Genomic DNA, 23,690 nt, shown 5'->3' with positions numbered 1-23,690 from the left:
CAAATGATATATATGCAATTTGGAACAAAGACTTTCAATAGAGAAAGCGACTAAAAGCTTTGGGGTCAATGTTAATTTCTTGGAGTGGTGGGCAAGCATTTAGGTCTTATATAATTATTTATAGACCAAGAGCTAAAAATTGATGTTGTTTCTTCTATGGCCGCCTTGTTTGACCTCTAAAATATTAAAAAAATAAAATAAAGGATCGACGACCCTCTAAAATATTTAAAAAAAAAAGGATCCACGACTCTTAAACCATTGTAGATCAAATAAATTATTTTTTTAATTTTTAGAGTTAATTAGGCTTAAAATTTATACTTAATTATGCAGTCAAATAAATCACTTGAATCAATTAAACTCCAAATTTACATCTAAATCTACATTTGAAATATACAATTACGGGATTACTTAAACTAAATTAAGAAAGTTTTAGTTTAACTGACCCAAAAAGTTAAAATAGACTTATTTGACCCCGAAAATATAAAATTTAGATCTAATTGACTTAAAAGATTAAAATGGACTTATTTGATCCCGAGACACCAGTCTAAATACCTCATTGACTCTTGTTCACATTAAAAATATGTTTCACCATTTGTTGAGAAATATTTAGATGAATTAGTAATGATTATGATGACCACCGGAAAAAAATAATTCGGTTTTTAAATTTGTGGTTTGATATTAAATAAGTCAATTTTAACTATTTAAATTAATTGTATTTTAAAATTTATGTTTTGGTATCAAATAAATAATTTTATTCAATTAGATGTGAAAAAATTGTGTTTTAGTGTCAAACAAATATCTGAATTAGACTTAACCATTTTTTCGTAAGGTTTAAAATTATTTGGTGGTTACTAAACCTCAGACTAATATATAGTCATCATATTTAAATTCAGAATCTGGACAAAGTAATTTTTGTTAGGGATCCATAAATTAAATACGAGTAATTATTACATATATTTAGTCTATCATGTTATTTATGGAGTGAATCAATTATATCATAATACATCATGACACTTTTGTAATATCACTATTAAAAAAAATTAAAAAATAACAAACGAAATTACAATGGTGCTATTATTTTAATAATATGTTATAATGTAATTGACTCAATCCACGGATAACGTGGTAGACTAAGTATATGTAATAATTTCTCATAAAATACGATTATAAAATAAAGGCCTAATGTCTTAAAAAAACCCGACCTTTTAACCCCTTTTCAATCATACCCTGACGTTGAAAATTTGTCAATTTTACCCTATTTTGCATTTTTGTGTTTTAATTTTACCCTGAAAAATTAAATTAACGTATTTTGCGTTTGGAAATTTGTTTAAAATATTCTCCATGTCTCACATATATTAATTGTATATTTTTAAAATTTATTAAAATTTAGTTAAATTAATTAAGAATTTAAATTAGTGTTAATTTGATTATGGTTTTTAGTTAGTTTTTAAAAATAAAGGACTTATTTGTATTTTTTTGAATAAAAAAGAATTTAATTTCATGTTTAGACTTAATTAATTGAATGATTTCATCATTTAAGTAAAAAAATTAATAAAAATTAAAATATTGGAGTACAATTGAAAACGGAAAATTTAAAAGTGGGTAAAATTGATAAATTTTCAACGTCGGGGTGGAATTGAAAAAAAGTTTAAAGGTGAGGGGTTTTTGAGTGATTAGACCTAAAATAAATGCATGCATATATGAATATTAATATATGTCTTTCCCGTTAAACCCATACCAGTAACCTTAACCCATTTACCTTTCTACCTTATGGATCCATCAAGAATTTCCCTCCGTCCCTTCAACCTTTCCGACGCCGACGACTTCTTGAAATGGATCGCCAATGATCAAGTATCCCAGAATGTAAGGTGGGACGCCATAACTTCAACAGAAGAAGCACTATCACATCTGAAAAACGTAGCCATACCTCATCCATGGCATCACTCAATCTGTGTCGATGATCGTTCGATCGGATATATTGCTGTTTGGCAAGGATCGGATGATGGAAATTACAGAGCTAATTATTGGATATGCCATCGGCGTTGAGTATTGGGGACAAGGAATAGCGACGATTGCATTGAAGATGGCATTGTCGCTCGAGAGTGTTTAAGGATTTGCCTGATCTGATTAGGCTTGAAGCTGGTACTTTCTTAGACAACAAGAAATCTCAAAGATTGTTAGAGAAAGTTGGGTTTGTAAGAGAAGGTTTATTGAGGAAAGTACAAAAGTATCGTGGTGAAATTCGAGATTTTTACTTATTTAGTTTCTTGTCAACTGATAATATTTTGTAATCATCTCTCTTTATTATACGGAAATTTATTTTTCGTTTGTAAAAATAATTTTAAGATTTTATATTTATAACTTGCTTTTATGAAAAAATATCATTTAGACTGTTTTCTGTTTTTAGCGTTTCTTATTGTCGACATTGTTGTAATTTCCGTACAACGTATTATTTTGAGTTGGAGCAAGGTCATACCCGGATCAAAACAAATGAAAGATGATATGCATCTATATAACTCAAATGTTATAAATGCTAAACAACAATCTGTTGTCGTAAGTTTATTTTTTTCTGAAGCGCTTCTCTTATTAATTAACAAAAAAAGTTGATATGCATATTTATAAGTAATATATATTTGATAATTTGAACTACAAATCTATCAAAATCTAAATATATTGATTGAATTATTAAAGTACATTACAAGCATATATCAAAGTAGAGGATAAGTAGAAAGAAGACTAAATAAAACCATATCTCTAGTCTTACCCTTTATAATCAAATATTTTCTAAGAACACATTCTCTCTCAAACCCAACTTTCTCCAGCACTTTCTGAGATCCCACATTTTGCAAATCCACAAAAGCTTCAAGTCTCTCCATTTCCGGGTGCTGCCGGAGTATAATCTCCGCCGCCATTTTCACCGCCCTAGTACCAATTCCCTTGCCCCAGAATTTATACGCCAAGAAGTAGCCGATCTCACCCCTGCATGCATCATTACCTGAATACGTTGTCAGCAAAATGCCACCGATTGGCCTGGAGTTGAGGCATATTGCCATGAACCATGGATGTGGTATAATAACATTTTTGATATGGTTTAAGCCATCTTCTTTGCTAGTATAAGGATACCAAGTGCAAAAATGGGCAACTTTCTCGTCGGTGGCCCAAACCATAAAATCATCTATGTCGGAGAGATTAAATGGCCTGAGTGAGATGTTTGAGAAGTCTTCTGTATTTGGTTGTGACTCTGTTTGTGGTAAAGAAGATTGCTCCATTATGGACTCAACTGTGGAACAAAGAAATTGAAATCTATGCAAATAAAAGTGTGATCAAGTGAAATTATGGTAACTTGGAACAATGACTTAAATAAAGAAAGTGGACTAAAAGCTTTAGGGTGAATGTTAGGTTTTCTTGGAGTGATTGGCAAGGAATGTATTATATAATTATTTTTAGGACAAAAGCTATAAAAAGATGATGTTTCTTTCATGGCCGCCTTGTTTGACCTCTAAAACATTGAAAATATAGGCCTCTTTTGATTTGTAATTATTTAATTTTTGCTGAATAAATGTTCCGAAAAATAGTATTTATTCAGAAAGTTAATATGCAGAAAATAGATAATTATTTATTTGGTTAACTTATCAACTTTTCAAAAATAATATTTTATTTTTAAGTAATTAAATTTTAAAAATATAATATTTTCAATAACTAACTAGCTAACTAAATTCAGTACGTGGGCGTATTTTACACCAATTTAATAGAAAAATAGAACTTACTTAGGTTTTTTTAGACAAATCATATCTTTAGTTAAAAGGAAGCCAAACTCTTAATTTTCTGAAAAATAAAATAAAAAAATAAATTAAGAAAAAAATAGATGCTATTTTTTAAAAAAATTACTCTTTTAATGAATTTACCTCTACGCGAGGCCATAATAACTTATTTTTTTTGCGAAATTCATCTCATTTTACAAGTAAATGAGAACTTATATATTAGGCCTCAGTATTTTATTTTGTTAATCATCAAATTCTTATTTTAATAAAAATAAAAGTTTACAAACATACATCGGTAATTAACAGTCACAAGCCATTCAATCATAACTCATATATCAATAAGAGTGAAGTTAAGGCATAATCCACTACTAAAAACAGAATTTTAGCAACGGATTTTTCCACCGCTAAAAAGCTAAAATCCGTCATTAAATCAGAATTTTTCAATCGGTAATTTGGTGTTTTCTAGTAGTGAACTCTCGAGTAGATTATGTTCTTAACTTAGTTTTTAGTGAGGTATAAATACTATTTTTGATATTGATTTGTAAATTATAAACATTAACTAATGACATGTGGTTGTATATTCTTATTTTGCTCCGTTTTTTGTTAAGATAATGACTTTTAAATTGAAAAAACAAAGGAAGATGAACTTTATGAATCCCAAATATTTTTTAAGACTAAATAAATAAAACAAATATAATACATGGAGCTTAAAATAAATTTTGCCTGTATTTTTCTTAATTTTTTTTTATCTTTGTTAGGTTGGGTTTAGAAATAAAATGTAAATTGCATCGGATACAAAAACTTCATCAACCAATAACTGAAGCTCTCAAAGAGCAAGTTGTGGAAGTACTATTTGTTTTTAAGTAGATTAAAATAACTATAATTCATTAATGATGATAAATAGATCCCAGTAATTTTTTCTTTATAAACGAAAGCACCATCAAAATAATGTTATAGTGATCATAAATTATCATGTAAATCAAATAGACCAAGTAGAACTATAAACTCCTTGACATGTACTCTCTCTGTTCTCTTTTATTTGTCCTTTTTTGAAATTTTCTTGTTCGAGAATATTTGTCAATTATAAATTTTAATGACAAATTTTAATTTTTTTCCCATTGTTACCCTTTAGTTTAATTAGTGGAATAGAGATAGCATTTATTAATATGTGGACTTTTAGTATATCAATGTAAGGTTATTTAGTCATTTACATAAAATATTAATGACTTTCTTAATATGTGTGTTTTGTTAAAAATAAACAAATAAAAAAGAATAAAGGGAGTATATGATATCGATCCAATACTATTCAACATCTAATCATACTTAAGTCGAATTAAAATATATTTTCAGAAATGTTATATAAATAAAAAAATTATAAAATAATAAACTCAAAAATGAAAAATCACATATACACTAAACTTCATAATTCTACACATTAAATGGAGTCAACACAGCACAAAGATACCTTCATTGTCTAATGAAAACCAAGAACTATATATGTGTACTCTTTTTATTGAGTAAGTACTTGTTTAGAAATTAAAGCTTTGTCGCACCTAATAATGCACAATTAATAAATTTATTTAGACTTTGAAATTGAAAGCGACTCAACGATAAATACAAGCATCTCTAGGCTTATAAAAATAGGCAATTACCTCTCTTAGCTTGTACCTCAGATAATGGATCCATCAAGAATTTCTATTCGTCCATTCAAACTTTCCGACGTTGACGATTTCCTAAAATGGGCCGGCGATGATAAAGTAACCTGGAATTTAAGATGGAATTCCATTACCTCTAAAGAAGAAGCCCTAGAACACCTCGAAAAGGTCGCGATACCTCATCCTTGGCGTCGGTCTATATGCTTGGACGATTCTTCAATCGGATATATCTCCGTTTGGCAATACTCCGGGGACGATAAATGCAGAGCTAACATTGGATATGCATTAGCTACAGAGTATTGGGGACAAGGGATTACTACAATTGCTATGAAGCTGGCCTTGTCTACTGTGTTCGACGACCTGTCTGATTTAGGCAGGCTTGAAGCTTTTGTAGAGGTACATAATAAGGGATCGCAAAGAGTAGCCGAAAAGGTTGGATTCTTGAGAGAAGGTTTGTTGAGACAATATATGTATTGTAAAGGTGAAATTAGAGATTATGTTCTCTATAGTTTTCTGTCAACAGACAAGGTTTTGTAATACTTTTGATTAAAACATCCCCTGTAATAATAAACTTGCTTTTGAGTAATATTTTTAAATTTGCCATTGAAATGGAAGCTAGTAGTGGACTGGATTGCTGTCTATCGGTGATTAAAGAACCGAACTGGACTAGCCAGTTCAATCAGTTTTTTTTTTTTGACACTTAAGCTTAAAATTATAGGTCTTTATGAGATTCCGTGCAAAATAAGTTAAGACTAATATATTTGTCTTCAGGACTATGTGTCTCGGAACAAACTCTTGATACAAATTCTTACCCATTTTCATTCCTTTTCCTGATAAATTTGTAATCGCCACTTTTCAGGACCCATCAAGAATTTCTATCCGTCCGTTCAAGCTTTCCGATGCCGATGATATCCTGAAATGGGCTAGTGATGATAAAGTAACCCGCTACTTAAGATGGAACACCATCAACTCCAAAGAAGATGCTTTAACATACATAGAAAATTAGGAATTTGAAATTCACTAGGTAGAATTCTGAGTATCATTTCATTTGAGCTTTATGTATCTTGCCAATGCTAGCAAGAAGTTTTCCATGGGCCATCCGCCTATATGGGCCTATGTAAAAGCCCAAATCTGAAAGGAAACCTTGTTAATTGGCCCATGCTCTTTTTATGTTAGATTATAACAAAAATATATCTAATTTTAATTAGAAAATAATTAAATTCAATTTTGTAACAATAATATATCTTTCGTGCCTGTTAAAATAGAATAACGCGAAAGTCATGTAGATGCAAATTAATATAAAAAATTATTATATTTCAATTCAGCTAATCACAAATTGAAAGAAAATACTATGTAGCGCTATGTAAGAGTTGATATGATTGCCGAATTTATCTTTATACATTAATAAGTCGGATCAAAACAAGCAAATACTTCTTATGTTTATCAATATACATTGAAAACACTAACCTATCACCTATACATGCAATAAGATAACTTAATCTTCGATTAATTGATACGATAGTGTGAAAGAACATGATGAAAATAACCACCACCATAAGAAACAATTAGTGGAGACAAGAAAATGAAAAATAACTACAAATTTATTAGATGGGTAAAGGAATCCTTGTCAACTTTATTTCATTGATGTGCTTGAATAGACTATAAACTAAAATTTATTATGTAAATTGAAAACAAATAGGTTTAGTGATCTTGAAATTAAGGTCTATTTAAGCAGTAAATATAAAATGGTAAGAGTGTAAGAAGATTTTGGTATGTGGACTGAAAATTGTCGGCAGCTGCACTACTTGATCGAACAACGAGTGGCTAGCAAATCAGACTGTAGTCTCTATCAAACAACTTTTCATTTTAGAGTTGAATAGCTAATGGAATTGGCAGGCATGGCAATGAACATGAGAGTGGAGCCACAAAGCACTAATCAATTTTATGAGAACGGGAATATTTGAAGTGGGTTCTCACTTCCTACCAAATGGGTTTCATTGCCATGATTCTTGTCCATTTTTTTAGGATTTATATGAAATAGGGGAGGACTAACTATAATGGTAAAAATAGAACAGAATATTTGAGTTAGTAAAATTATATTTTAACTTTTGTGAAAACTATTGTTTGAAATTTAAAATTTGTGAAAATATCATTCTCAATTCACTACTATACGTCCGTCTTATCCGTGCAAATGACCATCAAATTTCGCAGGGAGATGCTCCTCGCTTTGCTGATTATTTTGGTATTCTCCACTTATTGTCATTCGATGTCAATGTTGCAAAAATGTAAAAAAATTATTGTTGTCCTGCAGCTCGATCAAGCCGCCACATTTTAATAGCATATTTTAAATTGTTTTGACAAAAAATTGAACAAACTTGACTGTTGTCGATTTTTTATTTATAAAATCAACCAATCCACCATTGTAATACACAAAACTAAATTGATAAACGTATCTGTGAGGTACAAAGGAAACAATTTGAAATATGTAGTAGTGAATGACAATGATGTGATTGAATTTTAATTAAGGAAGATTTTGTTATTTATAATTTTATTTAATATTTATAATTTCATTAAAAATCATATAAAAGTATAATAATAAATATAAATTTTTAATATTTGAATATAGTAGGACATATTGTATAAATTAAAGTTAATGGGTTAAACTAACAATTGATAAACATGAAAAAGTACAAAATAGTCTTTATAAAGATGTGAATAGTATTCAAAAATTCTAAAAAAGTGGATTTTTAGAGTTGGGTTGGAGTTGCCCAACTCTAAATGGTGGGACCCAACTCTTTTTTAGAGTTGGGTTGGAGATGCCCTTAGGATTGTATTAGCGGTATTACCTAAGTATATTGAAACTTTGCCGGTATAATTTTTTACATTAAATTGTATTTTTGTATTAATAGCATTAATAATAGATATTTCCAAAGAAAACATCCGCATTTGTATAAAAATCCCATGTTTTCGTAATTGTCGATGGAAAAAAAGTTCCAACTTTAAATTTTAATTTTCAACGAATTGCATTATTGTAAATGAGAATGGAAGAAATCACATGTGATTTAGTAAAATTTGCATAGCTTGAGATTAGGATGTTCCATTACTTGAAGAATTTGTTGAATTATGGGGTCTTTATCCATATCACATCAAATATTTGGCTGCTTATAAACCTAAGTTAAGCAATAAAACCAAAAATATTTTCCATTAAAGACTGTTGTTTGTTTAGGTGGTGTCAATTCTCTTAGTCTTATCAAAACTTTATTTGGACCCTACTAAATTTACTAGATTGAAAATTAGTGCTACGTCTATTTCTAGACAATAACATTATTACGGTTTTGTAAATCAAAATTATTAAGGCAAAAGGCTATTATAAATCCTTAAATTTTTTCTTCAATAATGTTTAAGTCCTTCAGTTCAGACTCGGTTTAACTTAGCTCTTTAAGTTATAAAACTAGTTCATATAATTCCTTTGACCGAGTGATTCATAGTTGAGTTAGTTTCCTGCTAAATTTCCATTCATGCTATTAAAGTTCCACCAATTTTATCTGTATAACACATAAAAAGCACTAAAAATATAGCATGTGTACGATTGTTTCTCTTGGTAAATATATTAACAATTAAATTAACAAAAAATAATTAATTTTCCTGCTAAATTTTCAGTCATGCTATTAAAGTTCCACCAATTTTATTTGTATAACACATAAAAAGCAATAAAAATATAGCATGTGTACGATTGTTTCTCTTGGTAAATATATTAACAATTAAATTAACAAAAAATAATCAATTTACCATAAATTTGACTATAAACATACCAACAAATAAAAAAAAATAATCTATATATGCTTTTTGCTATCTTCAACGATCTTTGCAATGTTCAAACTAATTTTATGTTTAACTTGACTAACATAGATGAAAATGAGAAGAAATTTGTGTTTTAATCATGGGATCTCGATTCATCAATGACGGAGTTTAATTCACAGTTATGGATTAGAAGTGACGGCAATGGAAACTGTTTAAATGAAGAATTAACAGGTTTTCATCCTTAAATTGATTTAAGTGCGATATATGCATTTGACGTTAGGCAATGATGTTTGGTGTTTTAAGAGTGCATTTCATTCTTTGATAGTAACTATTGGTGTTCACAGATGATGCTTTGAGTTATAATGTTGGTTATATTGGTGCGGTTAAGGATGATCGTTTTTATTTTGTATTTGCGTTTAAGAATTATTTTTAATTAGAATATAATTTTACTGGGAAGTACAAAAAATGTATGTTATCATTAATAAACAAGGTGTAAATCTAAATTAATACAAAAATATAGTATTTTATTAATTTTAATTATTTTGAAATAAAATATATAAATACACGTCAACAAATTATTGGACCAAAATTTTAGAACATATTTTTGTAATTATAGAATAGATAAATAAATACATCTCTAAATAAAGACTTTATTTAACTTAATTAAATCCATAATAATATTATTTCAACAAATGTTTTATTGATTCGCTGACGGAGTAGTCTGAAGGGAATGTTTTGGATTACTTTTAATATTTAAAGGACAGAGTCAAACTTAGTGAAAGTTGAAGGGCTTAAATATTATTCAATAAAACTTGTAAGGATATATTATAACCTTTAACCAAAATCATAGTTAAATAAGTTTTAACATATTTATTTAAATTTTATTATTGTTATTGTTATACATAATTAAAATGGTTATTAAATTTTGTCTATATTCAATTAAATGAAAATTTAATAATTATTTATTAACAAAATAAAAATAATAATTTACACTTATTATATTATTTATTAATACTTATAAAATATATATCTGTTTATTTAATAAATAATTAACTTATAATCTTATTAATTTATATTATTTAAATTAGTTATTTCTGTATATTTGTTATTATAAATAAAATATATAAATTGTTTTGAATAAAATTGACAAAATAAATAAACAAGATAGGAGGTGGTAAAAGGTTGAAGACTGGAGTCCAGAAGTGGTGTGGACCTGTGTAGCAGTTGTGGTCTGCTTAGTGTCTAGTAAAGCGTGACTAATGATCATCCTTCACACTCTATAACTCATCATTTCCAAACGGCACCTTGCAATACTTTCTACTTTCTTTTATTAAAATTTAAAGTGGTATATTTTTTTTATTCAAAAGATAGTTAATATGGATAGATTAACAGATTACACCATAACGTCGAAGTACATCATAGATCAAAATTATAAAAAAAAAATAAAACAATTGAAATCCTATAATCGATCTACAAAAAGAAACGAAACAAAAAAATAGAAATTTAAAGATACAAATTTAAGAGTTGACTAAAAATAGGATGAATTCAAATATGAAGAATTTCCTGACACCAGTCGTACCCCATAATTTTTATTAACCACTTGTTCCGCTGCTAAAATACTTCGAACGAAGAAAAGAAAACCTTAAATCTTCAAGGACTTGAATTTAAAGTTTGAACAAACACTAATTAATCTTGAACGATCCAAGGATTACAGAAACCACACAAAAATACACTAAAACTCCAATAAAACAGAGCAATTTATTTAAACAAACAACAAAACGGTGAAAAAAACGAGCTAAGAGACGATGATATCCGGCTAAAAGTCGAAGATTACCGTCCCCTACGCTCGAAATCGAAGAAAATGGATTTTTTCTCTCTAGATTACTAGAATTATTTCGCCGCTTCTTAAAGTAGTATCAGAATTTAGTTTATCTTAAAAATTAAAGCAAATTACGCTAAGATCCCTAAGATATAATATAATTAACAGTTTAGTACCGCTTGTTTCAAAAGTCTACTTAATGGTCTATCAGTTCTAATTCCGTTAACTATTAGGTCCCTCCATTAATTTCGACACTTATTTTCAAACGATTTAGTACCCCATCTTTAGTTTTGTGAACGATTTGGTACCTCATTTTTAATTTTATTAAACGATTTGGTCCCTCATTTTTAAACGATTTAGTACCCGAGTTTCAATCCGTTAAATAATTTAGTCCTTCAAATTAACAGAAGGATCTCTCAGTAAACAGAATTAAAACGGAGGGATCATTAAATAGACTTTTGAAACAAGAGGTACCAAACTGTCAATTATGGTATACCTCTCAGGGGCCTCTAAGTAATTTGCTCGAAAAATTATTATACATTAAAATCTTATAAATTATATACAAAATAAATAAAAATATTATAAATAATTATTTAGATGATAATTCTCAATTAAGGGTCTGGTTTGGTACGGTTGGGCAGTCATGTCAGCCTTCGAGTTAGTGTTGTTTATATTCTCATGTTCATCATAATCGTAACCAAACAAAGAAAAAGACACAAAAATACCCATCATTCTTCATCATCATCATTTCAAATTATTCAAAACAAATCCATAGTTTCATACTCAACCCACTTCTGCATAATTCACAACGTGAAAAAACTGCTACTTCTCTCTCTAAAATCATCCCACGAGCATTATTAATTTCTCTCTCTATTTTTACTTTCATGGCGATTTTTCAGGTCTGATGTATAGTGGGCTTTAAAGGGTCCAAAAAGTAATAAAACCACTAAGCCAAAGAAAAAATAAATAGTAGTGTAACAGTGTCACTGATCACTGAAATTATTTTGTTGTCATCTATTAGGTTCTTTAAATTGTGTGTTTTTTGGGGCTCTCCAATTTGGAATCTTTTGTCTGATTCGTAAAGTTTTTATAAATTTAAAGAAATCAGAACAAAACAAAAAAAAAAACTTTCTTCTGTGACTCGTTGTCTTCTTGATTATGACTCGTTAGGGTCTTCTTGAGCGAGAAAATCGGGGGGAAAGAAAACATAATTTTATAATTTTACTATCAGAAATTTTCTGTTTTCTGTTTGGTTTCTGGGAAAATTATTGTTTTTTCTAGTGATGATAAGAAATAGATCAAGAGTAATTAGTAGTAAGCAAGCTCTAATGGCGGATTACAGCTCGTTAATTCCATCTCCAGTAGATAATTATTCAAAACCAAGATTGTTTACTGGTTTCACCACCTTTAAGAATATTTCTGAAACCACCGAGTCACTCGCGAGTCCGACTTCAACTCTCGACAGCAAACCGTTCAAAACCCGTACCTGGGATAATCTTGACTCGAAAGGAATCGGTCTCGCCATTGTTGAAGCTCTGAATCACGATGATCATAAAACGGATTCAAGTTTATCAAAATCCGAAAGCAGAATGGTTCTATTCGGGTCGAATTTGAAGATCCAAGTTCCTAATTTACCCGTTTCACCAACGGGTAAATCACCACAATCTCCGGGTGATTTCGGCATTAAAACAAGAAATTCTCAGGTGGGTTCTTTTTCCTCTGGTTATTTTCACTCTCCAGTTAAAAAATCAGAATGTGATCCTGCGGGTATGGGTATGGATACTCCGAATTCTTCTCGAGTTTTCAATGGATACCTCTCTGCAAGTGAGATGGAGCTTTCTGAAGATTACACGTGTGTGATTTCGTACGGACCTAATCCAAAAACTACTCATATATTTGAGGATTGCATTGTTGAAAGCTGTTGTGGTGTAGTTGAATTTTCTCCTTCAAAAACAGAGGAAACTAATAACGGGTTTTTGAGTGACGGGTCAAATAGTCCATCGGAGAATTTCTTGAGCTTCTGCTATGCTTGTAAGAAGAATCTTTCGCAGGGAAATGACGTTTACATGTACAGGTTAGTTTCAATTTACCATTTATGGAATATTTCCAATTCTTTTGATATCATTTACTGTTAAGCTTGAGGTAAACGAGTAGGACTACTTGTAAGTAAGTTACTCACTATCGACTCAAAAAAAACTCGAGATCGTCACGAAAAACTTCCAAGTAGAATTCGAACTATTCCAGTTTTATATGAGCTTAGCTCGAATATCAATTAAAAGGGCCCGTGAAACTCGAGAATCTAAATGAACAAGTCTTTTATAAATAATTTTTATGTATATACATATTAACCTTTTATACTCTAAATTTAAGAGCCCGAATGTAAACTCAAGGCTGTATAACACAGTCGAGCTCGAGCTTGACCTATTTCGGGTTCCGTTCTGCCAATTTACAATTGTGCTGATTCAGTATAGAAATCCAAAATTTGGTAGCAGCTTAATGATTGTTTAAATTTAATCTAATTTGTGTTGCAGAGGTGAAAAAGCATTTTGTAGCAGTGAATGCCGGTACGGGGAGATGCTAATTGAGGCCGGAATAGATAAGCTAGACTATGAGGACGATGATCTCTATGGAATTTGTTCATCCTAATTTTTCATAAATAATCTCTAGCTATTTTTAATTATTTTGCCTCCCATAGCCACCCATCAATCAAGAACAAAACCAGATAATAACTTTGTAGAAGCTTACAACATATACATTCAAGAAATGTTATTATTTAACATCAATCAATGAAGAAGGTTCTTGAATGCATTCTTGATTTATTATTCTTTTTAGTATTCTCCGATGGTTTTCATTTTGTACTTTCTAATAGTGGTATAATTTAGCCGAATTGAGTCGAAATATTATAAAGTTCGAACTCAATTTTAAAATTTAAATTCAGTTTGATTAGTAACTCTGAGAAATTTTTAGATAGACTCAGTCCATCACGTCATCCGTGAACTAAGTCTATCACATAATGACAATCATTAAAATGATGGCAATTCTGTAATATTACTATTTAAAAGTGTAAATAAATAATAAACGAATTTACAAGATTGCCATCATTTTAATAACGTGTTATTATATGATAGGCTTAGTCCACAGATGATGTGGTGGAATAATTCTACCTAAGAATCTCTCCAGCAACTCTAATAAAAGAAAAGAACAAGTGTTTAATGTTTGAGCTTATGTAGTTTTGTTGTGGATTATTTACAAAAAGATGCTTTATCTTTTATAAAATAGCAATTTGAACACTATAATTTTTAAATACTAAGCAAATAATACTTTGTTTAGAAATAATTTATCACGTAATTAACAATGTGGAACTAACTCAAACTGTATTGTTTTTCTTCTGACGAAGCGATTTTATTTTAAACTCATTAAATTTAATATTTGCCATAATTCCGTCAACAAAAATTATAATTGAGAATGTTGTATACGTTCTAAAGAAAAGTAAATTTAGAAAAAAAATAAATTACGGTGCAATTTTATAAAGAATGTATGCATTTGGGTATAATATAATTATTTCAAAATTAAAACTATGAAAGTTCATATATAGGGATAATTTCAAAATTATCTTACTTTTTGAAACTAAGTACAACATTTCCAGCCATGTTTTGCTAATTTCACTGAGTATCCACTTTTAAAAAATAATTTCAAAAATAATCTCTTTTTAACTCATTTCTTGACCGAACATTAGGGATGTGCAAAACCGAACCGAAATCGAAAACCGAACCAAACCGACAAATTCGGTTCGATTTGAGATTTCAAAGAAATTTTGGTTGGTCGGTTCGGTTCGGTTTTAGGTTAAAAAAAAATTCAGATAGATTTCTATGTAAACCAAACCGAAATAATCAAACCGAACCGAAATAACCGACCGAACTAACTGGTTCGATTCGGTTCGGTTTGAAATTTTTCATTTTCCTAAAATTTCGGTTCGGTTCGGTTTTTTAAAAAGGCCAAAATTCGGTTCGGTTCGGTTCTGTTTGAACCGAATGCACACCCCTACCGAACATGCACTGTCTCGATCGAGGCATGCCTTGTTTTCAAAAAATTATTAAATACATCATAAAAACACTATAAAAATATCATTCAATTAAGACATGTCTTATTTTTTTTTTACTCATATCTCGATCGAGACATGCCTAATTTCTTTTTTTGAAATTAAAAACGGTATGAAATATAAAGGAGTCAAAAATCAAATAACGGAGAAATTAAGTTTTAAAACTATGGTATTTTATAAATAATCCCTAATATATACATATCATTATCTATGAAGTTTTAAAAATGGTGTTTAAGTATTTTTTTTGGAAAGATGAAACTTTTTCTTGCAAATAGCCTTTTGGTTTCAAAAGTTGGTGTGATGATGATGTCTGATAGAGGATTTTATGATATCTTTTTTGTGTAGTGATTAAATCACAAAGGTGGACCAACAAGCATAAATAAATTAGATTCTTTTATTATCTTATAAAAACAAATTAGGCCCTCGAAATTTCTTAATTATTATTATTTCTCTTGATTATGTTCACTTTGTCAAGCTTTACTGACTGTATTATTGAGTTAGTTCAGTTCAAAAAACAATTATTAAGTTGGAACATACTCTATAAGAATAATGATTTCAAGACTAATTATTTTAATCTAGAAAAATATTAAGATGAATAATTAATTGAAAGGAATAATGCTCTATAAGATATTCAAAATCCTCGCAAATTATCGCAAGGGCAAGGTCTTATTTGCAACAGGATTCACAATGGTTTCACCTCTAGGTATCTTCCTGTATATACATATTTAAATAGCAGATTTGATTCTCAAATTATTCCCAATATTAAAGTTTAAACTAAAAGATAAACCTGACACATCTCTAAAATATAAAATTCATGCTCTCACTTGCCCCGGTTATATATCTAATACCGGTTAGCAAAATAATTAAGATTAATGCTAAACGGATAAATCTTACTGAATTATTTGGTTTATAATTAATTTTTATTTTTCCTATCAACAATCCTTGCATACATTTTTGCAATCTGAAAAGTTTTCTTATTCAAGTTATTACAAGTGGTGGCTTGTGAAATCAAGCTTTAAAACATTATACATTATACATATAGTTAAGAAAAAAATAACATAACATATACAACGTACTAATTTAACAAATAAGCTATAATATTTGATGATCTCCTATATAAAAATAATAATTAAATTTTCAATCAAATTTTTAAAATACTTTGATCAACTGAAAATCTTCAATATACTATAAATTAAAAGATGACTCTAATTTTTTTGACCAAAATAAATAGTTACGCATGCTTATAATTTAGGCTTAACCCCTGAAAAACCCCCCACCTTTCAATCCCCCTTCATTTGCACCCTTTCCTTTCAAAATCTCCAATTTTACCCAAATTATCACCTTTCATTTTCAATTGCACCCTATAAGTATTAAATTGGGCTTTTGTCATTAAAAAAAGTTGAAATCGATAATTTATAATTTAATCCATGTTCTAAATAGTCCTTAATGTTTAAATTTCAACAACAAAACCATATTTAATGATATTCTTAATTGATTTATATTTTATATAAAAAAATTTAACTTTTAAATTTTTAGGAAATATGGTTTTATTGTTGAAATTTAAACATTGAGGACTATTTAGAATATGAATTAAAATATAAATTATCGATTTGAACTTTTTTATAGTGAAAAAGAGCTACTTTAATATTTTAGGGTGCAATTGAAAATGAAAGGTGGAAATTTGGGTAAAATTGGAAATTTTGAAAGGTGAGGGTGCAAATGAAGGGGGTTGAAAGGTGGGGGGTTTTTCAGGGGATCAGCCTATAATTTATAAAAAATTAAAAATTCCTACAATTCATATAAAACAAATTCCATATTAAAAACAATTTATTGATTAAAAAAGTAAATAAAAACTTTGCATATTAATAGTGTAGAAGAGGAGGCAGTTTTCCAACTAAAAGGATGATGAATGCCCCTTTAAACAACAATAAAAATAGTTTGTGCTGAGGTTTTTTTTTCAAGATATGAGATATAAATTTATAGAGAGAAAAATGAAATAATTTAGTTATTAGTCTAATGAATTCAAGCCTTTGAAGAAAACAAAAAACTCCACTAATGATATTATTTAAAATGCGAAGAGATTGGGAGGTTAGTGGCTAAATATCACCTTATTTCTTAGAATCAATATGGGATCATTTGACTCCTTACACTTTTCATTTCCTTGTATTGTTGTGCTGGGCAAATGGAATAACCGAACTAAACTGATAAATTCACTTCGATTTGGTTCAATTTGATAATATATCTTTTTAAATTTTTAATTTGGTTCGATTTTAAATATATAAAATTATACTTAGATATCGAACAAAAAAAATTGAATTGATCTAAAAATATTCAGTTAGATATAATTTATTTTTAAAAAAAATTCTTTGGTGGAACTAAATACACACCCATATTGATTGGTGTGGCAAATGCCAGTGCTTCATACTTCCCACTTTTTAATTACCCAGACTGTGAATGGAATTAATTCTCTTCTCCCTTCCCCTGTGGTTCATGGATCAAAAATTTGTTTTTTAAATTACGTCCGTTGAAATAAAATCTAATTGGGTGTGTATAATTTAATTAGCATCGAATTCGTGTCAAGAATCAAATTCCAACTCTAATAGTAACTAATTAAACAACAAAACATGTTAAATGATTTTTATTCAACATGATTGATGCACCTAGAATAATAAATAGTGACAAAAATAATAATCAGTCCGAACTTAACATCTAATCTATCTATAATTTCTCGGTAGCTCTGGTTTAATTTTTCCTTATTTTTGAATTCACTATGAATTTTGCCCTACAATAAAAAATTAGATTGATTTGTCACTGATAATAGATTTGCCACTGATAATAGATATATGCATTTAAAAATTAGATTGATTACGTGAAATAGTAATCAAACTAGAAGAGATTAGGAAGAAGTAAATACAGCTAATTCAGGAAATAATTAAGAAATTTGGAATCTTAATTAATTAAGCTTTGTGTCAAGTTTCCCACCTAATAAGCAACCAGGTGGGTTTGGGTTGGAAACATAATTATTGCATTTAATTGAAGGCATATATACAAATAATTAGAGATAATAATATTAAGGGTACGATTCAAGTAATATGGCATGTATTTTGATTTGAATGTCTCATATCTAGATATTATCTTAATGATGTCTTATTATATCCTTCAGTATCAATAACATTGACATCACTAAAAATTAAGATGGCCCCATTTAGTGATTTGTCTATTTTTAATAGATTTTTTTTTTGGTTCTATCTCTTCAATTTGTGTATGTAAGCTTGTGTACTAAAATTAGTGGTTTTCATTTGTCCCTTTTAATTTCCCATTGCAATCCCAACTTCAAATGTTCACTATTCCTAAACTTTGAACAATAATTCTTACTAGATTTGGTGATATAATAAATCCTCCACATAAATTTTAAAAATAATTATTGTGATCCACTGAGTTTTGGATTCAAATTACTATTTTTTTAAATAAGTTTTCTTTTGACTTTTATGTTTAAAATACTTGAAATCCCCTTACAAATGTAGATTTTAGTTTAAAATAATTAAAATGTTAGCAAAGAATAATAATTATTAAAATTTATTAAGGAAAAGGTAGTTCATGTCTGAATAGTGACATTTATAGAACAAATTACAATGAATACATATGTAGAAAAAACAACAATATGTATTTACTTTATTTACAAAAGCAAAAGTCAAATCATACTTTTAACGTGTATCTCATAGTCAAATAAATCAATTTTTATTTTTTTAATCAATAAATTTTTAAAACTATATTTTGAGATCAAATAAATCATTTAACTTCTTAGCCAATTAGATCCCAAACTCTCTTAATATACAAATAACTCCTAATTTGTATACCTCAAACGTATGAAATAATTAATTTCGAGACATTACTTTGTGGTCTAATTGAGTAAACTGATTTATTTGACTCTAAAAGACAAGTTTGAGGATCTAATTAACTAAAAAAAAAAATCAAATGTGATTTAGTTAATTTTGAAATTCGAGGGTCTTATATTATCATTTGATAGGAAGAAACGTTATAAATAAGAACAAACTTGGAAATTATAAAATAATCTTAAATGAAATAATTGCATGAAAGATCAAAGAAGGCATTAAAATTAGGTCTTATCATTTAAAAAAAATAAAAATTTTAGCTCTTATCATAATTGGACTTACTACTATAAATGGGCCTAATCCAAATGAGCCTACATAAATAGGGTCACGAAATAATAGTCCGTGGGCTACAATGACCCTTAAATTTCCCGAGAAATATACTCGGGTAACAAATTATTTACGTGTCATCACATTAGCTACTTACTCTCGGGGACACTTAAGTCATTCCCTAACTGTAGCAAGTGCCACTTCTAAAGTGTTGTTGACTTCAGATAAAACAGAGGTTCAATAATTACTATTTAATGGCTGCAATAAATTTCACTTTAATCCCCAGATTACCCTCTCATGACAAACAATTTACCTTTATCTCTTATATTTCTCCTTCTCTTGATCTCCACCGCCGGAGAAAACCTTTCTCCGTCATTTCTCGCCGGAAGAAATCAAGACGGAAACTAGCAGATAAAGACATGTCAATAGCTATGCCGTCTCACCGGCGGGACCGAAGCGACGAGTCACGGCTTCTGATTTCCGTGAACAGTAAGTTTTTTTTTTTACCAGTAGATAATTAAGTTGTTCAAACGTGTTAACTAATTAATTAGAGCTGATAATTACGGATTTGAATGTGGTCATGTTGATGGATTTGGATAGGCGGTGATGGTGATAAAGGTGAAATGCTAACGGCTAGTAATGTGGAAGAAGAGAGTGGTAAAAATAATGGAATGCGTAAAAATAGGAGCAGAATCAAATGTTTTGGTGTTGATTTGTCGCCGGATAATGTAGCGGTGGCAATGGTGTATTTTGTACAAGGTGTTTTAGGGCTTTCTAGGCTTGCCGTTAGTTTCTATCTCAAAGATGATTTGCATTTAGATCCTGCTGAGGTTTGTATTTTTTTCTCTCTTTCAGTTAAATTCTTACTTTTCAGCACGGACACGGCTAAACAGTGTTATTTTAAGGGGTTTTTTTTATGTAAAAAATGAAGTTTCGTGTCCAAAACGTGAAGTGTCTCAAATATTTCCGAAACGGGACACATTCATTATAAGACTGAAGAGTTACATTATGATGAATTGCCTTCTATATTGTATGCTTTAAGGACTGACAATCTACATCGTTGACTAGACAGCCGTGATATCTGGTTTTTCTGCATTACCATGGCTTATCAAACCTCTATATGGATTTATTAGGTGGGTTATTTTTACTAGTTTTATCCGTTTTGATTAATTTGTAACTCAATGCTTGTATTTGTATTTCTTTTGCAGTGATTCTGTCCCCCTTTTTGGTTACCGAAGAAGATCTTACTTAGTTCTTTCGGGACTTCTTGGTGCATTTTCTTGGAGCTTAATGGCTATGTTAGTTGATAGCAAGTATAGTGCGGCTTTTTGTATTCTTCTTGGATCACTTTCTGTTGCCTTCTCTGATGTTGTGAGTATCTTTAACTCTGCTGTATTTGTGAAGTTGTTTGGATAGAGTTGTGTATTAGCTTTTGAATTGGTTAAGGAATAATGAGTTGCTACTCATGGAACCATTGTGTTACACTGGATTAAGTGAATGATATCTGTATGGTTGAATCTAGCGTGTCACACAAACCGCTTTTTGAAAGAAGATTTGTATTCACAAGTCACCTAGGTAGCACGGACACGGACACGGACACGGATACGGGGAAACGGGACACTTGGACACGGCGAAACGGTATAAATTTAAAGTTTCCTATGTAAAAAATAAAATTTCGTGTCCGAAACGTCGAATGTCCGAAACGTTTTCGAAACGGGAAACGTCGATTGAATGAAGTGTCCGTGCTACCTACTGTAAAAATATTTTGGAGTGAATCGGATGTTAGGCATATCAATAGTCTATCAAACTCACATCAGTTTTAGTAACTTGAGATTGCAATTAAAGTTAGACAGTAAGATAGGCAACTGTGCTACCCAAAGGCTCAAAGATCAGAATCATGCGTAAATCATTTTTAACAACTGAATCACATCTTCAAGCAAACTTTTGTCGAGTTCAATCCGGGTACAACTGGCTACAAAATTTTTGGTCTCTTAAGTTTAAGGGACAATGGGGCATCAGTCTTGTAATCTCACCAACTATTAGACATAGGTGGCCTTGTCAGCATGTAGTATGGTACCACTTAAAGGATTTTGGTCCTTGCATTATGCAATTAAATTTTTGTTACTGCCTCTTGGGTGTTTGAATGTTCTTTAGGATGTGTTTTTCCCTTCATGTGTTCACAAGGTAAGAACTTAACGTCTTTGTTGGTGCAGATTTACAATAATGCATGTTGGTTATTTGCATGTCTTTTAATGTGGAGACATGGCATTAGAAAAACCAGTTTACTAGTTTTGATAATTATTTCACAAAAAAAAAACTGTCTCAATGGAATTGCTGCCTAGAAAGCATTTTTGACTTATAACTCTTATACTAAACACTACATCTTTAGTTACTTTCTTCAATCAGATTGTTTTTACTACTTATTGGCAATGTGTAGGTTGTCGATTCCATGGTAGTAGAGAGAGCACGTGGTGAGTCACAAAGCATGTCAGGATCTCTTCAGTCTTTATGTTGGGGTTCTTCAGCTTTTGGTGGAATTGTTAGCTCTTACTTTAGTGGCTCTCTTGTGGATGCTTATGGTGTAAGGTACCTAACGTGGCTGTGCATTAGTTTGATTTCCTAGTACTTTATCGATGACCCTTATATACATCATTGGGGTGCCGCATTTGTTGTCTCAGGTTTGTTTTTGGTGTGACAGCATTGCTACCACTGCTAACTTCTGCAGTTGCTGTTCTTGTGAAAGAACAGCGTGTTCTTGGTTCAGCAAGAGGACAGAATGTTACTTCAACTGGCCCTGGCTTTCTGGAAAGTTCAAAGCAAAATATTATTCAGTTGTGGGATGCAGTCAAGCAGCCAAACGTATTTTTTCCCACATTATTTATCTTCCTGTGGCAGGCAACACCACATTCAGACTCTGCTATGTTTTACTTCACGTATGAGGACCAGTGCCTATTCTCATTTAATTTTGTTTCATGTTGTTGAAAATTATGTAAACCGCAACAATGTTATCTTCGTTTTCAGCACAAATAAACTTGGTTTCACCCCAGAATTTCTAGGACGTGTCAAGCTAGTTACATCTGTCGCGTCATTGGCTGGGGTTGGACTGTATAATGGCTTTCTGAAAAAAGTTCCGCTGAGGAAGATTTTTGTTTTCACTACCATTACTGGTACAGCTCTTGGGATGACTCAGGTTTGTGTTGTGATTTACCTTTGATCAAGTCTCAACTGTAAATTAGTTTGGTGTTGGACGTTCAATTGTGAATGATGTTTTTTTTTTCTTCCAGGTTTTTCTTGTTACTGGACTAAATCGAAAATTCGGTATAAGTGATGAGTGGTTTGCGATTGGGGATTCTTTGATTCTAACAGTTCTTGCTCAGGTGATTTGCTATTCCATGTACTTGTCTTTTTAGAAGAACTCTTCCTAGGGGTGTGATAAAACGGACCAAACTGAACCGAGCCGACAAATTCAGTTTGGTTCAGTTTGATACCATAAAAACATTTGGTTTTTCAGTTTGGTGTGGTTTCGACGTAAAGAATATGCAATGTGTTTTATGAAAGCTCGTTAGAGGAAAACTGTTAATGTTTTCTTTTTTGCAGGCTTCATTCATGCCAGTTCTGGTATTAGCAGCGAAATTATGTCCGGAAGGAATGGAAGCAACACTTTTTGCAACACTCATGTCGATATCAAACGGAGGAAGTGTTGTCGGAGGGCTGATCGGTGCCGGTCTAACCCAACTTTTTGGGATCACAAAGGATAGCTTTGACAACTTAGCCACATTGATCATTCTCTGCAATCTGAGCTCCTTGTTGCCCTTACCACTGTTAGGGCTTCTTCCTTCAGATGGTTGTGATCCAGTAATGGAGGAGGGTGGGGACATTGAGATGAAGTCTAGTTGATGAAATATAGGATGCTCAAGAAGATCCCAATATTTCACATGCATTTTTTTATTTTGTTCCACTTTTAGCCTTTGAATTTGATAAAAAGAGATGATTAGAATGCTGTAAATAATTTTTTTGATTTAAATAATAACTATCTAACTTGTGAGATTGGGTTGATACTAAGTAAATTTTATTTTTGTTGATATTGAATTTTAGTTACTTATATCTAAATATCAGAGAAATTATGATATTTAAAATTTAGAAAAACCATAATTGTTCCATAGTAATTATAGTTATTTATGAAATAAATTATTTAATTTTAGTTTATTAAATAAATTTAATATGAATTTCTAATTTTGACAATGTAAAATGGGAATTGTTAATTTTTTTGTAATTTGAAATACCAAATAGATTTCTGATAAAAAAAAATGTTGGTGTAGATGTCAAAGTTACAAAAGAAAACCTTCCATTGACAAGATTAAAAAATTATTTTTATTATCAAGTCTCTATTTTAGC

The 23,690-nt window shown here is 30.1% G+C and overlaps 4 protein-coding genes and 1 pseudogene across 4 annotated transcripts; 4 read left to right on the top strand and 1 right to left on the bottom strand.

Annotated features, from left to right (window-relative positions):
* Positions 1-1,695: 1,695 nt before the first annotated feature.
* On the top strand, positions 1,696-2,314 carry LOC126670568 (uncharacterized; annotated as a pseudogene).
* Positions 2,315-2,655: 341 nt separating this feature from the next.
* Positions 2,656-3,362, bottom strand: LOC126670566 (uncharacterized). Its single transcript, XM_050364325.2, has one exon. It carries the CDS (start codon positions 3,267-3,269, stop codon positions 2,709-2,711), a length of 561 nt encoding a protein of 186 aa, XP_050220282.1. The 5' UTR covers positions 3,270-3,362; the 3' UTR covers positions 2,656-2,708.
* Positions 3,363-5,395: 2,033 nt separating this feature from the next.
* Positions 5,396-6,585, top strand: LOC126667111 (uncharacterized). Its single transcript, XM_050360082.2, has 2 exons — positions 5,396-5,867; positions 6,276-6,585. The coding sequence occupies exons 1-2, from the start codon at positions 5,438-5,440 to the stop codon at positions 6,323-6,325; spliced, it is 480 nt and encodes a 159-aa protein (XP_050216039.1). The 5' UTR covers positions 5,396-5,437; the 3' UTR covers positions 6,326-6,585.
* Positions 6,586-11,724: 5,139 nt separating this feature from the next.
* On the top strand, positions 11,725-13,844 carry LOC126670334 (FCS-Like Zinc finger 8). The gene is made up of 2 exons (XM_050364037.2): positions 11,725-13,110; positions 13,568-13,844. Exons 1-2 carry the CDS (start codon positions 12,320-12,322, stop codon positions 13,680-13,682), a joined length of 906 nt encoding a protein of 301 aa, XP_050219994.1. The 5' UTR covers positions 11,725-12,319; the 3' UTR covers positions 13,683-13,844.
* A 5,643-nt stretch (positions 13,845-19,487) lies between these two features.
* Positions 19,488-23,340, top strand: LOC126670193 (folate-biopterin transporter 1, chloroplastic). The gene is made up of 9 exons (XM_050363860.2): positions 19,488-19,784; positions 19,896-20,125; positions 20,364-20,428; positions 20,504-20,666; positions 21,733-21,881; positions 21,974-22,228; positions 22,317-22,485; positions 22,580-22,672; positions 22,893-23,340. The coding sequence occupies exons 1-9, from the start codon at positions 19,550-19,552 to the stop codon at positions 23,190-23,192; spliced, it is 1,659 nt and encodes a 552-aa protein (XP_050219817.1). The 5' UTR covers positions 19,488-19,549; the 3' UTR covers positions 23,193-23,340.
* The last annotated feature ends 350 nt before the right edge of the window (positions 23,341-23,690 follow it).

This window comes from Mercurialis annua, linkage group LG2, assembly GCF_937616625.2.
Source record: "Mercurialis annua linkage group LG2, ddMerAnnu1.2, whole genome shotgun sequence".
Classification (NCBI taxonomy): Eukaryota; Viridiplantae; Streptophyta; class Magnoliopsida; order Malpighiales; family Euphorbiaceae; genus Mercurialis; species Mercurialis annua.
This window is presented reverse-complemented; position numbering and strand designations above follow the sequence as displayed.